Consider the following 16,741-nt stretch of genomic DNA (forward strand, 5'->3'; position numbering starts at 1 on the left):
TGTAACTTTAAACAATATGTGCAAGCCTCCATCTGTGTTTATCAATTGTAGATCGTATCTTTTGATTCCCTACCTTTAAGGTGAAGATATTAGTATTCCCACTCTTCCCTCTCTTATCACTCTATTTTCCATAATTTGCCAGCTGTACCTTTACTTTTATATTGTCAAGGTTAATGATATTTACATGCTGTTCTAGGACACAAAATTAAGTCCCACGTAATGATTTTAAAAAGTCAAAATCAGTAAAAAGTCATAAGTGATTTTTAAAATATCACTTTCTAGATTCAGATTCAATGCAGTCCCATTCAAAGTCCCACAGATTGATAAGCTGACTGAAATTTATGTGGAAATGCAAAAGACTTAAACTGAGTCCCTTATGTAGAAGAAGAGCAAAGTTGGAGGACTTAGACCACTTGATTTAAACACTTACTCTAAAGCTACAGTAACGAAGACAGTGGTGTTAGGATAGACTTCTAGAGCAATGAATAGAATAGAGCGACGGTCCCCAACCTTTTTGGCACCAGGGACTGGTTTCCTGGAAGACAGTTTTTCCATGGATGGGGTTGGGGGATGGTGCAGGCGGTAATGTGAGCGATGGGGAGCGGCAGATGAAGCTTCACTCGCTTGCCTCCTGCTGTGCGTCTCGGTTCTTAACAGGCTGTGGACTGGTACCGGTCTGTGGCCCGGGGACTGGGGACCCCTGGAATAGAGAGTCTAGAAATTGGCCCCGTTCTGTGTTCTTTTGTGTGATAGTTAGCTATGGCCACAAGAGAGGACTCAGAGAGACTCAGGAAAAAGTTTATTATACTCATAGATCCTAGAAACAGGAGGGATGGATTGCCGCACAGCATCATGTGCGGGAAGCCTCAGGGTGGTCCAGAGGCAGAAAGGAGAAGAAAGGGGAAAACTGAGGCTAGAGCCTTTATTAAGGTTTCCACAGGATTACTCAGCCATAAAAAGGAACGAAATTGGGTCATTTGTAGAGACGTGGATGGACCTAGAGACTGTCATACAGAGTGAAGTAAGTCAGAAAGAGAAAAACCAACATCGTATATTAACGCATACATGTGGAATCTGAAAAACTTGGAATAGACGATCTTATTTACAAAACAGAAATAGAGACACAGACGTAGAGAACAAAGGGGTGGTGGTGGGATGAATTGGGAGATTGGGATTGACATATATACACTAGTGATACTATGTATAAAATAGATAACTAATGAGAACCTACTGTATAGCACAGGGAACTCTACGCAATGCTCTGTGGTGACCTAAATGGGAAGGAAATCCAAAAAATAGGGGATATATGTATACCTATAGCTGATTCACTTTGCTGTACAGTAGAAACTAACACAACATTGTAAAGCAACTATACTCCAATAAAACTTAAAAAAAAAAGGTTTCATCAGGAAAGGCAAGGCACGGTAAGGTAAACAGTTTAGGATTGGCCAATTTGAATAATTCAAGAGGGCTTTGAGCTATAGGAGTGGCCTCTCCATTCCTGGTACCTGGCTCTATGAATTTTAAAGCAGAGGATTGGGCTCTGGATTGGTTAGTTTGCATATCAAAGGCATGCTCCCTGCTGAGCCTTTTGCTGTCTCTAAGAATTGCCTAGCTCTGGGATGGGCAGTCTCTCTTTCCAGCCAGAAAGGTTTTTAAGATGTCAGAATATCATAATATACAGAAAAATTTAAAAATATAAATGCAACCCCACACATGTATAGCCAGTTGATTTTCTGCAGAGGTGCCAAGGTAATTCAATGTTGAAAGGATCGTCTTTTCAACAAATTGTGATAGATATGCACATGGAAAAGAAATGATATAAATACAGTTTTTCCCCACCAAAGTCTCATAATAGATTACAGACTTAAAAGCTAAAGCTCTAAAACTTTTAGAAGAAAACTTAAGAGAAAATCTTTGGACCTGGGGTAGGTCAAGTTTCTCAGGCTGGACACAGAAAGCACTCACTATACAAGACATATCGATAAAGTGAACTTTAGCAAAGTGAACCCTTCTGCTCTTTGAAGACATCACTAAGAAAATGAAAAGACAAGCCACAGGCTGGGGAAAATATTTGTAATGCATATATATCCAACCAAAGAGTTGTATCCATAATTTTTAAACAGTGCTTACAATTCAGTAGTAAGATTACCCAGTAAAATGGACAAAAGATTTGAATAGACCCCTCAGTAAGATATACAGTAGAAGATGCTTAACATCATTAGTCATCAGAGAAATGAACCACAATGAGATACCATTACATACCCACTAGAAAGGCTAAAATGAGAAAGACTGACTATACCAAGTGCATGCAAGGAAGAACAACTGGAACCTCATACTGTGCTGGTGGGAATGTGATATGTTACAACTGCTTTGGAAAAGGTTGGTAGTTTCTAAAAGTGTTAAATGTGCACTTACCAACTAACCCAGCAATTCTACTCCTAGGTAGTGTGTGTGTGTGTGTGTGTGTGTGTATACACACATAGATACACCCACAATTTACTGTTACTCAGCCATAAAAGAGAACTATTGATATATACAGCAACATGAGTGAATCTCAGAAACATTATACGGAGGAAATAAAGCCAGATAGAAAGAAGTAGTACTGTTCTGGGACAGGCACAACTAGTCTGTAATGATGGAGACCAGATTACTGGTTGCCAGGGATTGAGGGGTTGAAAGTAAAGCCCCACAAAGGAACTTGTGGGAGTAATGACAATCTATATCTTTTTTTTTTTTTAATTTATTTATTTTTATTTTTGGCTGTGTTGGGTCTTCGTATCTGTGCGAGGGCTTTCTCTAGTTGCAGCGAGCGGGGGGCCACTCCTCATTGTGGTGTGTGGGCCTCTCACTGTCGTGGCCTCTTTTATTGCGGAGTACAGGCTCTGGATGCACAGGCCCAGCGGCCATGGCTCACGGGCCCAGTTGCTCTGCGGCATGTGGGATCTTCCCAGACTAGGGCTCGAACCTGTGTCCCCTGCATTGACAGGCGGACTCTCAACCACTGCGCCACCAGGGAAGCCCTGACAATCTATATCTTAATTTTGGTGTTGGTTACATAAAACTATACTCTTAAAATGGGTCCATTTTATTGTAATGTACTTTATATCTCAATACATTCTTTCAAAAATATTGCTCACTGCAGAACCATTAAGTATGCATAGATCTTATTTCTTCCTCTGTGATAAAGTGATCACAACCTTTCAGCCACTCAAAGAATGAGACTGATGTTTGAGGGAACCATTATAAGATGGTAAGCATTGGGGAAGGAAGACCAAACAGAAGGCTAAAGAAATGGTCTAGATCAGTGATATTCTTAGCGTTACATTCAACTAGAGTCTCCATTTTAACACTCCACTGCTTACTCAAAATCGTGCCAATAGTAAGAAGGTGTTTTGGGACCCTGTGGTATACAGACTTCTGGTTAACTGTTAAACAAACGTTAAAAAGTTGTTTATTAGGGCTTCCCTGGTGGCGCAGTGGTTGAGGGTCCGCCTGCCGATGCAGGGTATGCGGGTTCGTGCCCCGGTCCAGGAGAATCCCACATGCCGCGGAGCGGCTGGGCCCATGAGCCATGGCCGCTGGGCCTGCGCGTCTGGAGCCTGTGCTCCGCAATGGGAGAGGCCACAGCGGTGAGAGGCCTGTGTACCGCAAAAAAAAAAAAAAAAAAAAAAAAGTTGTTTATTAACCGTGATTTTGCTTTCTTTTTCATATAAAAATGCTTCTCCCCGAATCACAGTTATTAGATATAAGAAAGATAATTATGTTTTGCTTTTATTTATAAATATAATACATGATATTAGTCGAAGATAACAGTATTGGGAAAGTATAAAGAGAAAAACAAAAGTAGGTTTTTCTTATAGGAAAAGCTGGAAAATTATTGCCAATTTCCAGTATTTTAGCAAATCTACAATGAGCATTCTTAAGCTTATTTATGTACATCATTTAAATTAGGATTAATTGCATTATAAATATTATTTCTGTGCCAGCAAAATGCACATTGAAAATCCTGATATTTACTACCAAACACCCATCAGAAAGATTAGGGAAACTTATAATTCCAAGGACAAAGTTAGAAAGTCCCCACTTCCCTACACCCTAGAGACTTCTGAATTAATATTTTCATTTATCTTTGCTATACTAATGGGTCACCTATGTTATCTTGTTTGTATTAACATTTCTTTGATCACTTGTTTGGTTTTTAGTTTTTGTTTATTGGCATTTCTTTTTTAGGCATGAATTTTCTCTTCATGTCCTTCACTTTTTTTTACTATTTTTATGGAAATATTCACCCTTTTCTTAGTTATTTTGTAAGACCTCTTTGTATTTTGGTGACAGTTAATACTATCTACATACATATTTAAAATTTGTTTTCCTAGTTTGTCCTTTATCTTTCAACCATATTTGTGGTATTAGGTTTTCTTCCTTCTGATATACAAGTTATTTATTTTTATGTAGTTTAATGTGTACATCTTTTCATTTATGGTTTCTGGGTTTTATGTCCTGCTTTAGAGACTCTTTTCACACCTGAATATTATAAAATGTTAATTCCTATAGGGCAACAGTTTAATCATAAGTGTAGAATAGTATTTTGTTGTTTAATCTATTTAGTATACATATAGTGACCTCCTTTTTTAATTTTGTCTAGCTTAGTGGTTTTTCAGCCTTAGCTACACATGGAATTCCCTGCAGTGATTAAAAACAATTTAGACACCTGATTCTATGTCATCGGTACTGTGAGACTCTCTGGGTTGTGTCCTAGGCTGTCTATTTAAAAATATTTTTTGTTATGTATGTGTGTGGTGTGTAACTGTAGCATTATTCTAGATCTGGGGTTTTCAGCTCTCTCAGACCCAACTCCATCTTTCTATGACAGTTACTTTTATTGTCCTCTCTACTATCTTGAAATGAAATTTTTTAGGTAATACAATCTACCTAGTTACATATTTCAAAATTCAATATCAATATAAATGCCATAACTGGAACATAAAGGAGAAAAATCATTAGGCAACTTAAAATAATATGTACTTTAGTGTGTAAATGCTCAGGCGTGACTAGACCAGAAGACATAATTAAGGAGTCACATACTTGTACCTATACAGAGTACTGTGAAAAGGGAAGTACAAAATGCAGATCAGAATATGTGTTTTATTGGTTAACAGAAATACTACAACTGGTGTTGGCTTCCGTGATATTCCCTTATGAAATACTGAGTAATTTTAGCTAAAGTCCTTAAAATGCAGTTTTCCCTTGATTTACATAGAGAATTCTGTGCTATTAAGACTATGTAAAAACAAAGTCTTTGTTTTTATATGTGAAAGGAGGTTTAGTTCTAGGCTCAGGTAATTACAAACAAGTTTGTCACCTTTATAGAACGTCTGATTGGACATTTAAATGTCCTACTGGATTTGGAGCAATTCTTTATTCTATGGAACTGTCCTACACAGGATGTCTAGCATCTCTGATTCCTGGCCAGTGAGTGCACATGGTGCTCCCCAAACATTGTGACAAACAGAAATACCCCCATAAAATTCCCAAACAACTCCCAAGATTAGGATTACTCCCATTGGAAACCACTGTGTTTAGTTAATCAGTTTATGTTCCAAATCACTATAAATACTGTAAAACATACTAAAATGTATAGAATCTGAAGTTGTTTTTGAGTCATACATGTACTTATACATGGAATTGAATCAAAGACATCTTAATTTCTTTTTATTTCCCCATCTAAAACGCTTGTCTCCCATTGTCTTTGTTTCTTAATGCAATATTTTAATTTCCTTTGTCTTTCACACTAATTTGTGCTTATTGTACATCATGGTTAATTTTCAACTGTGAGAACAGAAAACATTACAGTCAGTATTGTGAACAAAATCTTAATTACATCCTGTATTTGCAGTAATAGAAGAAAATAGGAAAAAGTAAGTCAAGGGGTTACCTTTGAGAAAGTGGTAGATATATAATGTGTCCCTTGAGGTCTTGACCAAGGTTAAAGTTTGTAGAGTGAAGATAATGCCTAATGTTTTTGTATGATTGTGAAGCTTTGCTTCAAAGTCAAATGCAGTTGCTTAAAAAATATCTTTGTAAGCCTTTTCTGTGGTATGCTTCTATTAGTAAGCCTTATGGTAAGATGTGACCCTAACAATTAAAGTTTTAAAAACATGGTTTTTAATATCATGGTAAGAAATGAAGTAGGCTGTAAAGTTGACACTATTACAGGCCAGTTTCAAGTGGTATGATTACTTTCCATATTTATATAGATCTGATTTGGCTTTTAGATGAAGAATGAACATCTTTTTTTGCTGAAGCAAGTGGGAAGGTAAGTATGTCTGATGTTTTCATGCAGTGATCGAGGAATAGCCTAAAGAAACATACTTCTGCTTTCTAATTACTGTTGAGAAATAAGAGCTCAATTTTAATTATGTTAAAGAAATAAAGTCATTTTTGACAAGAGTTTTCTAAAATTTGGAAGTTTCATTCTAAATAATGTCATGTAACAGATCAATTGATTCATTAACTTGGGTACATGTTGTAGTTCCTTTTCCCTGGTAAGCTTCCAGGAGGCTGAGCTGCTCAAAACTAGAGGTTTTAACAAGAGAGTTATAGATGATCCCGTATAGTTAAGTATCAATTAAAATCTGCTCTTAAGATCATTTGATCCATTATCTCAGCCTTATTCTACTAGGTACAATTCGTTTTCAGCTAGACACTTACTTTCAATACCAAATGAAAATTCTTCCACCATAACTATGGTTCGCCCTTTAATCAGTAATCAAAAATATCCACGCTCTAGTTTCCTATCAGTGAGAATGATCGTGAATTTGTCTGTTTAACTCACCCTCATTCAAAGATGAGCTGAAGGAAAGAAAATGTATAGGTATATTTGAGTCAGTATATACCAACCTAACTTCCCAAAGGATGGCAATAACAGTCATGGAAAACTGTGTTAATTTATTTTTACAAGTTTCTTAAATACAGCATTTTAGAACTTCTAGTAAGCTAAATATATTTCGAATCTCTAAGCAGGATCTACAATATGAAGTATTTTTCAAACTTATTTGGCAATGTAACTGTATTTATTTTAGGGATCTTACAACACATTGGTACTTGCTGATTGTTAATCCAAGACTGGCCCCCTGAAAAATAGAAACCTTTTCTTTTCACTGAGTTATATTCTACTGACATTAAAGTAGCTCTATGAAAGGCCATTGCATTGTGAACTATTGTCAAAGACATTGTCCAGTTTGCTGATTAGCATTCTTGGAATAAATTCCTCCTGTGATTTAATACTTGGTAAAGCTATGTGTTTTTCTCTTATGTCAGATGAGAATTACTTAAGCCATTATGCTTTCTTTTTGCCTTGCCTGTGAGGCAGCTCAAATAATTGTTGCACACAAGCATGATAATTACTTAGCTCTCCTGTTTAGCTTACTAAGAATTTATACTCCCCTCCTTTATATTTATGTAGCTTGGTAGTTAGATCCCAGCTCTTGAGCCTTACTTTTTTCATCTTTAATATAAGGATGACAATATCTACCATTTGGATTATTGTGAAAATCAAATGAAATATTTTTTAATTGCTTAGTCATGTGTCTAACTGTAGAATGCTAAGTAAATGCTAGAGGACTTTTTTTTCATAATTTTTACATTTTCTGTTTCTAATTTTACAACCTTATTTCATACACATCTTTACTTTGAAAGCAACTCAGTTTTATTTAGAAATGAGTAAAGTATAAATACTAAAAAGAAAAAAATCACATTAAGAGCATTGCCATAGTGGATTTGAAGGAATCAAATGCGGCAACTGTGAATAGAGTTGATAAAAGAAGTACCCCTTGTAAACAATGTCTCCAAGATTTGGTTTACAAGGAAATAGCAGCAGGCAGACTACACCTTCACCCAGCAACCTGACACAGGCAGTCTTTCTGCGCAAAATGCTGTCTTGAACTTGAATCTGAGTCACAGTTTCAAAGTAGCTGCTGCTACTGTTTTGGTTGTGCTGCATGTTGTGCTGTAAGTGGAAAAGAGAAACCTCTTCTATGGGGATTTTATAGGCCCAGAATTTTGGAGTGATTGAACTTCCAACTCTCATTTGGAAAAGAACATACTAGATATTTGGTTTAGCTGTCTTCCACTTGCCAGGGTTAAATATTGGATACTCTGGACTTTATTTCCATATAGAAGTAATCCCATGTAAAGGGAGTCATGGCATTTCTGACGTTGGACTCAAGGATAATGTCCATCCACTTAGTCCTCTTATTCCTAGTGTTGCGAGATTGGTGACTGGCTCTGTGGTCTCTTCAGCCCCACTAGCACATAGCTAGGATCCTGGGAAAAGTGACTGTATAATTTATCATCCAAACCACACTTTTCAGAATGGAAAGGGACACTATTAATAATCAGGCCAGTACAACATAAGTAAACCAAGATGGTCCTGGGTGAAAATGACATTTGGTCATTTTAGCTAATAACCCCTTTCTATCTTGTCTTAAAAAAACAAAAAGGTTTTCTGTTTTTTATGTTAGCCCTCCTGAAATTTTTATACTTACTATAATAGTGCAGAAATTCAGAAAGCTATCAGCCCTGTTTTGATTTTTTTGAACCATGTGTTTTATTTTCTAATTTGGAATGATATTTTCTTTTTGTAGTCAAAATCACTGTCTATTATTGAATCCTATTTAATCACCTAAAAGGCTATCTTATAAATTATTAAGAAAGACATAATGATTCTTTCTTTGGACTCTACCAGTTGGGTAATAACCAAGGGACAAATTGAAGGACAGAGGTGAAATGGAAGTTCTTGATGTCCATGCCTGGTAATTGCATACTGAATCCTGGATCATTAATAGTATTAGAATATTGCTTTCATTTTCTATTTGCAGGTATATTTAGGCTGTTGAAATTAGTGTTGATGACTCACAACATTCAAAACCAGTGTAAATGAAAGTTAAATTTTTATGTCTTATATGCCCTCCTCACTCTTGTCTTAACAGAAAAAAGCTTGGCAGGACCACAAGCGAGAATGCAAATGCCTTAAAAGCTGCAAACACAGATATCCTCCCGACTCTGTCCGACTTCTTGGCAGAGTTGTTTTCAAACTTGTGAGTATAAAACTTGTGAAATATGCTTGGGTTTTAATTTAACATAAGCACTTGCAATTGCATGTATTATTCATATTTAAGACAGAATTTAAATCCATGTTAAGGTAGAAGGTGGATTATTCCAGGGAGTGTCTTAAGACAAGACTTGTTGTTTTCCTATTAATCACAGCAGTGATGAAGTGCACCGCTCCTCTTTGAAGACCCTGTGTGTGATCTCCTGTGAATAGAAACATAAAGTCCTATGTTTGGGGCATGAGATGTTAGTGATGCCTGTTACATTGCCTTTATTTTCTACTGAGAACTAATGCACAGGGCAAGTATATAATTTTTTTGGTTGCCTCTTCAAGTGAGATTTTAATTAGATGATAATTAATCTTACAAGGAAGGGTACTTATCTTTTTTTCTTTTCTTTTTTTTTTAAGCCAACATTCACTGAAATTGTTTCTCCAGTCCCTTTCCCTACTCTGCCAAAGCAGCTAGTGGATTCCCTGAAATCCCCCTCCGGTGACACCTTCCAGTTTTTTTTTTTTTTGGCAGGCTTTAGAATGAATATCTCTTTATTGCAGGCTTCAGCTCTCTTGTGTCCTGTTGTCTGTTAACTTCTTTTGGCAATAAAATTTCATAGAGGAATTTAGGAATGTAAAAGTATATACCTAAAACTGATGCAATGTTATATATCAACTACACCTTTACTAAAAAAAATGGATTTAGAATACCAAATTGGCATTGTCTTTGGACTGAATATACAACACCTGTCACATATACGTACTACTATTTTTAAATGTACATATTGTGTTGAACTAAAATACACAAATTTATTTCAAAGCTTTAATAAATTCAGAGCAACTTTGTCATTATGCGTTTCTTTAATCACTGGATATTAAAATTATAATAATATTATATTTGAGTCTGAACTTTTTTTTTGCTTTATTAGTATTGAAAAGATGGAGAACCACTGTTAGAGCAGAAATGGGTTGCTTCAGAATCACCCAGGGCTCTAGTTCTCAGTCTTCACCCCGACCTACAGAATCAGAATCTAATAGAAAGTAACTGTAATGATAGCTACTTTCTGTTGAGCACTTACTACTTCTAGGCCCTGTGCTAATTGCTTTACATGATATACCTTATTTCATTCTACAACAACTCAGTGCTGATATTACTCCTGTGTTTCACATAAGGAAATTGACACCTCAAGTTTAAGTAACGTGCCCAAGGTTGCACAGTTTGTAATAAACTCTTATTTTTATTCATCCATCTTTGCTTTTCTATAATAATTAGTAGTAAAATCCTTACAGTGATACAAGTCTGTGGTAGAATTGGGGAAAAAAAGAAAAGAATGGAAACTTCTTGTAAAAGAATTTTGTGTTTGGAAATTAAATTGGTGGGTCAATTTGCAACACAGATTTTAAAGTTGTGACTGATTGAATAATTTAACTCTAAGAATGATGAGAAGGATAATATAGAAAATTATCTTTTTAACAGACTTGCATTTGAATATTTAAAGATATGCAAACATATTCATTTATATATTGGAACACTTGAAATTGTTTTTGGTGTTTTCCCCCCTTCTTCATAGATGGAAGAAACACCCTCTGAATCGGAGAAACTTTACTCATTTTATGATCTGGAGTCAAGTAAGTGATTCTCTATCAGCATCTTAAAAGTTCTATCATTTATTTGCTGAACTGATGAGTTGCCTTTTTTTTTTAAACTTTGTTTTTCTGTCTCTTTATTATGTGAGGCAGCAAACCTTTTCATGCTTTTATATAGACACATTAGCTTACTTAATTTATTCTAGGGTAGCTTTGGCCCTAGAGGAGTTTGTGAGGTGCCATAGAGGTGTCCAAGTTAGGCAGTGAGGAGAGTATAACCCTTTGTCCAGCTGACAGAATAAATTTTACTTCTGTTTTTCCCTCCTCTTTCCCTTCTTCCCACTCTTGGTTTCTTTTTGATGTTAGGAAACAGTAATGTGAATGGGGCCTCCAGGGAACATTTAGATAATAAGGAAAGTAGAAAGTACCGATGACTTAGGCTCTCTGACGGCACTGAGCGTTGTTCTTCTCCTGAACTACCATGGTGGTGGCCAACCTCCTTAACACTGAGAGGCTTTGCAAATCTGAGTGTGAAGTGAACGTAGGGTTTATGTTTCTTTCTATTGGCACAGATCACAGATCCTCTTCATTGAAGCTGTAAATGACTTTTAAGTCAAAAGTAGCAAGAGCTCATGGAGTAAATGTGCTACACAGTTTAATATTTCTAGATGGAGGCAAATAAAATCATCTAGTACAGATTTATGGTTATGGAATCCTAAGAGCCAATGATAATAAATTATTATTTAAGGAATCATTGGGTTAATTTGTTCTGTTGAACAAGTAATTTAAATAAAATATGTAGACCGGACATGAGCAACAGAGTTATGCTGTAGTTTCATCTTGATCTATTTTTTCAAGTTTTAATAGAGAACTAGTCATTTTTTTCTTCTTTTTGCGGTACGCGGGCCTCTCACTGTTTTGGCCTCTCCTGTTGCGGAGCACAGGCTCCATATGCGCAGGCTCAGTGGCCATGGCTCATGGGTCCAGCCGCTCCGCGGCATGTGGGATCTTCCCGGACCGGGGCACGAACCCGCGTCCCCTGCATCTGCAGGCGGACTCTCTACAACTGCGCCACCAGAGAAGCCCCATTTTTTTCTTCTTATAATACTGGTAGGTAAATAACATCTCTTGCAGTGAGTTTTACTATGAACATTAGCCCTGCTCAGTAGCAGTGTCATACACGCTGCCTTAAGTGAAGTGCTCTCAAACGTTATTAATTGAACTGTGCACTCCTAGTCTTCACACCCCTTTGTGGTATAAATGGAACTGAGTTTTTAAAGGGGTGATATTGGCTTTGGAACTTCCTCCTTCTGTTTGGGTTGAAGCAGTATCATATCTTGTTTATTCAACCTGAAAAGAACTTGAAAATGAGATTTCTTTGGTTGATTCATGTTTTTTTCTCGATGTACTTTCTACTTGACCAATTTCACCAATTTGAACTTAATTTAACTGAACTTTTCAGTTCTTGCTTTCTGTTTTTTTTGTCTTTGAGATGATACTGTTTATCAGCTAGTTATGACCTGGTTGTAAATTGTTTCATGGAAAAGTCTACTTAAATTCACTAACTAAATAAGCATTTATGGTGGTTTGAACATGTGTGCAGGAGGATGTAGAAAATCTGCTAACACACATCATTACTGATTTTGGTTTTAATGTTTTTTCATCTGTGTGTGTATTTATTTTGTTTTGCTAGGTGTTTGATCTTGTTTTGTAGATAATGTTTGGAAGAATTTGATAATATATGATAGTGATTTGTAGTTGTCAAAAAATAAAAAGATGCGTTTGATCTCTGTCAGAATGGAATCTAGGGAAGGAAATACCTGCCTTAACAGCTACCATTGAATACCTGAAAATTATCCATTGCAAGTTCACTGTGTGACTGTACTATTTATTTTATCTTTAAAAAAGATATTAACAAACTGACTGAAGATAAGAAAGAGGGCCTCAGGCAACTTGCATTGACATTTCAACATTTCATGAGAGAAGAAATACAGGATGCTTCTCAGCTGCCACCTTCCTTTGACATTTTTGAAGCCTTTGCAAAAGTAAGTGTTAACTTTGGTATCTTTGCTAATGCCATAAGTCAACCCTTTACTCCTTATTTCGTTGTTGATCTGTGAAAATCCAGGACCCTTCATGCCTTTATCAGTCCCCTGCTTTACTGAGTAGAGAATGGGAGAATGTATTGCTTATATTGAAAAGGTATTATTTTTTCTGCTTTATCAGTATTCTTACTAATGGCCCAAGTATGTTCATTGTCAGCTCTCAAAGCACACCCTCAAAAGAGTGTGCTTTCTTTTCTCAAAAGAAAGTAACATATTCCATTATTTTTTATGAGTGGACTTAAGTTTGCTATTGAGTCCATTTAGTTTTTTTGGTGGTTGTTTCAGCAATGGAACCTTCCTTGAAGTGAAAGAGATCATTGGAATCCATTTCTTGATTGAGTGAATTTTAAATAATATGAAAATATAATCATTTCTGATTTTAAAATAATTGCCCAAATTGCCAAAACATTTGTTTTAAATGTTTTAAGTCATGAAAATCTTAGATTAGGGATAGAAAATGGGTATAATTTAATATTTCATTGTGGTCTCTTGGTAATGGGTACCTGAGTGCTCTTTTTGGAAGTGATTCTGAGGGTTTGTTTGAGTCCAGAGAGAAAGAATGCACTGATTAATTCTTTTTCTTTTTTAATTTATATGTTCATTTATTTATTTTTGGCTATGTTGGGTCTTCGTTGCTGTGCGCGGCTTTCTCTAGTTGCAGCAAGCGGGGGCTACTCTTTGTTGTGGTATGTGGGCTTCTCACTGCAGTGGCTTCTCGTTGCGGAGCACGGGCTCTAGGTGTGTGGGCTTCAGTAGTTGTGGCTTACGGGCTCTAGATCGCTGGCTCAGTAGTTGTGGCGCACGGGCTTAGTTGCTCCACAGCATGTGGGATCTTCCCGGACCAGGGCTCGGACCCGTGTCCCCTGCACTGGCAGGCAGATTCTTAACCAGTGCGCCACCAGGGAAGTCCCTGATTGATTCTTAATATCTACCCTGGGATAGGGACAAAGGAACCAGTATATCCTTTGTTATTATCATGTGTTTGCCGTCCTTACTTTCTCATATTGTGTGTTTGGCGTTGTTTAAGTATTGATCATATTTTTAATAATAAGTAAAATTTTACATTTGAGGGTGATTTTGTCAATTTTACAATTTATATGCACACATCCAATGATATATTTATCTTGTGAATATTTTTAAAGTATGTTTTATAATCTGCTTATTTTCTAAGAATTTAAATGTGATTAGTGTGATTGCTACAGATTTATTCTTGTTTTTCCCAAATGTAGTTTTATTCTTTAGGGTATGCTCTTACGATTTTCTGATAATATCATCTTAGCATTACATTCTGGTTTGTCTATTAATTAAAATTGATATCAAAATGTAAGTGTTGTTTATAATGGATCTGAGAAGTTTCTCATGTTTATTTCATACGCTTCTGAAAATTACAGCCTATAGTAATGCTGCGTATACAGTGCACACAAGCTCTTTTGATGTTACATGCTATACAACGTAACACCTACTGAAAGATAAAAAATATACCTTATGATGACTGTAACTTCATTTCTAGTGTTTCCTATTGTTGAAAAATGTTCAAGTGCTAATTACTGGAGTTATTAGTGTTCATAATAACTATTTAAAAATACTTTCATTGCTTAACGTAAATTGTAACTTACTATCTTCTTTCTCTTGTTTCTTTTAAGATAATTTTAATCTCATGTATCTTACAATGAACTTTTCTCTGTGCTGTGTAGGGGGAAATTCTGTCATTATGATTAAGCAGACAAAGTTTTCATAATGTGCTTTCCTTCTCCCCACATACTTATATTTGTTATTGCTACAAAAGTAAAATGTATACATTTTTGTAGTGTATGGGGGAATTGGACTCAGAGCTGTGATTTCTGCCTTAAAATATAGGTTAATAATCAGAGGAAAGCAGCATTAACCTATGGCTCCTGTACTTCCTTGTAAAAGTTTTGTTTATATTTTATAGACTGTAGTTATTTTTCTGCTTATACATTTGTCCTTAAAAGAGAAAACTCTCCTTCTTCTCCCCTCCTCCTCCCCTCCCCCTCCTTGTCCTTCATTTTTTTAAAGACTAGAATAGTCTTAAATTAAGCTAATCAGTGTCCTGCAAAGCTTAGGGATGAGCTTATAACTTTGCAAGTGTGTGATGACGCCAATCATGACAAATGCATTGGAAGTGGGTGGAGAATGCTGGACAGGGAATTTTATCCCTACCTACTGCCCCCACCCCATCTTACTGGCATGGAATTAATCAAAGAGAAGAAATGGGCACTTCAGAGAGTGCTGCTTTCTTTTGCTGCTCCTACATGTGTAGTCTGTCAGGAGTGGTTCTATGCTGACCTGCCTTTCTCACCTTAAGGAACTAACTTTTTAATTTACGCTTCAAAGAAAGCTGGCTTCACCTGGCCTCCAAAAGAAAAGCCTGTTTTATGTTTTGCTTTTCCTCCCACTCACTTATGTTCATGCAGGTTCTGTGCAGGTATTAGACACGCGAAGCTTGTGTTTTGGCTCCTCTAATTGTCATTTAAGACAAGAGGAATTCTGAGAGCTTTTCCAGATTTGTTTCTATCTTAAGTTTTTTGAATCTTTGATTATGGACTTCTCCAAACACACACAAAAGTAGAGAGACAATTCTAATGAACCCTCATGTTTCCATCACTTGGTTTCAATAATTTTCAGACTTGTTTTATATCTGATAGATGTCGCACAGATGTTCTTTTCCTTTATTTGGATTTCCAAACATTCCTTACAATTGCTCTTTTGCTGTCAGGCCTCTTGGCCTCCTGAGAGAGGTGTCTGTTAGTGAATTCCCTGATCAAATTATGCAAATTTTGTTTTGTTTTGTTTTTCTTTTTGTTTGCCGCACTCTTGTCCAGGGTTATCAAAATATATGGTTAATTCTAACTCTGAAAATTATCTACCAAGGCAAAGAACCTCAGCAAATCAAAAGTTTTACTTGGGGATATGCATATATTTATCAAACTTGTACTGCCTGGAAAGGAAAGGGGTTGGTGGAGGATGAGAAAGTTCTTAATCCTGAGAGCAAATTTCTTCTCTGCTGAGCTGATAGCTTTTTCTCGTAGAAGACCGTGACGAATTCCTCAAAAGTTAGCAATTTATATTTTGAACACTCTGGGGTTTTCTGTTGAAAAATAGTGTATATTTCCTGTTGGACTAGGTTCTTAGTGCCTCTTGTGCTTCTGTTGCTCAGGACTTGGTTTTGCTTGGAAAATGTCCCCCCGTCCCCCTTCACTACTCCGAACACATTATTGTGTAGTCTTTTTTCCAGCTATATTTCCAAGTGTTCCTTTTTTCTCCACTTCCTGGTTACCAGTATTAGCCTCCCACTCCCCATCCCCACATTCACACACACACACACAGCAACTGGCAGTTGGGATTTAGAGATAGTACTTTGCTGTATGAAATATCCTGTTGGTTTCTGAACTTATTGCCTGGTTGTAAAAATTAAGTAGGAAGGAGAAATTTTTCTAGGGGAGGATATCAAGGAGGACTTCACATAGGAAGCAGAAATTAATGGCATGAATTTCAGAAGAGAAGATGCTATTGGGAAACAATTATAGAGAATGGTCTAGAAATACTTGTGGGGAGCAGGGCGGGTACTGACTCCTCTAACCCCTGGGTAAGAAAAATATATTGACTTCCTATGGAGAAGATTTGAAAAGGCAGTTGTTACCAGTGGAATACATGTTTCAGTTATATTTAGTGATTACAAAAAGAGTTTGAATGAAAGCGTGATGCTTAGAATGTTTGTTTTGCTTTAGGTAGTAAGAGAAAATTAGCGAGGGTAGTAGTACCTCTAGAATTTCTACAGCTGGGGAGCTTCAGAGTGATGATCTGGTTGGATGGAAACGTGGGAGTGATTTGCTTGAAGCTTTATTTGCATACTTTTTTTTTTTTAACTTAGATTGTATCTTACTTGGGGGTGTGGCTGAATGGAAATAAAAGCGTAAGGTAT

At 36.4% G+C, this 16,741-nt stretch overlaps 1 protein-coding gene across 1 annotated transcript in view; it reads left to right on the top strand.

The window, feature by feature from the left end:
* SMYD3 (SET and MYND domain containing 3) overlaps nucleotides 1–16,741 on the top strand; it is a 721,692-nt gene that overhangs the window by 199,805 nt on the left and 505,146 nt on the right. Inside the window, exons 3-5 of the mRNA XM_060088378.1 lie at nucleotides 8,994–9,101; nucleotides 10,678–10,735; nucleotides 12,602–12,738. Of these exons, the coding sequence (XP_059944361.1) occupies nucleotides 8,994–9,101; nucleotides 10,678–10,735; nucleotides 12,602–12,738 (303 nt within the window). The remainder of the gene's footprint in view (nucleotides 1–8,993; nucleotides 9,102–10,677; nucleotides 10,736–12,601; nucleotides 12,739–16,741) is intronic.

Source organism: Mesoplodon densirostris, chromosome 2, assembly GCF_025265405.1.
Source record: "Mesoplodon densirostris isolate mMesDen1 chromosome 2, mMesDen1 primary haplotype, whole genome shotgun sequence".
Taxonomy (NCBI): Eukaryota; Metazoa; Chordata; class Mammalia; order Artiodactyla; family Ziphiidae; genus Mesoplodon; species Mesoplodon densirostris.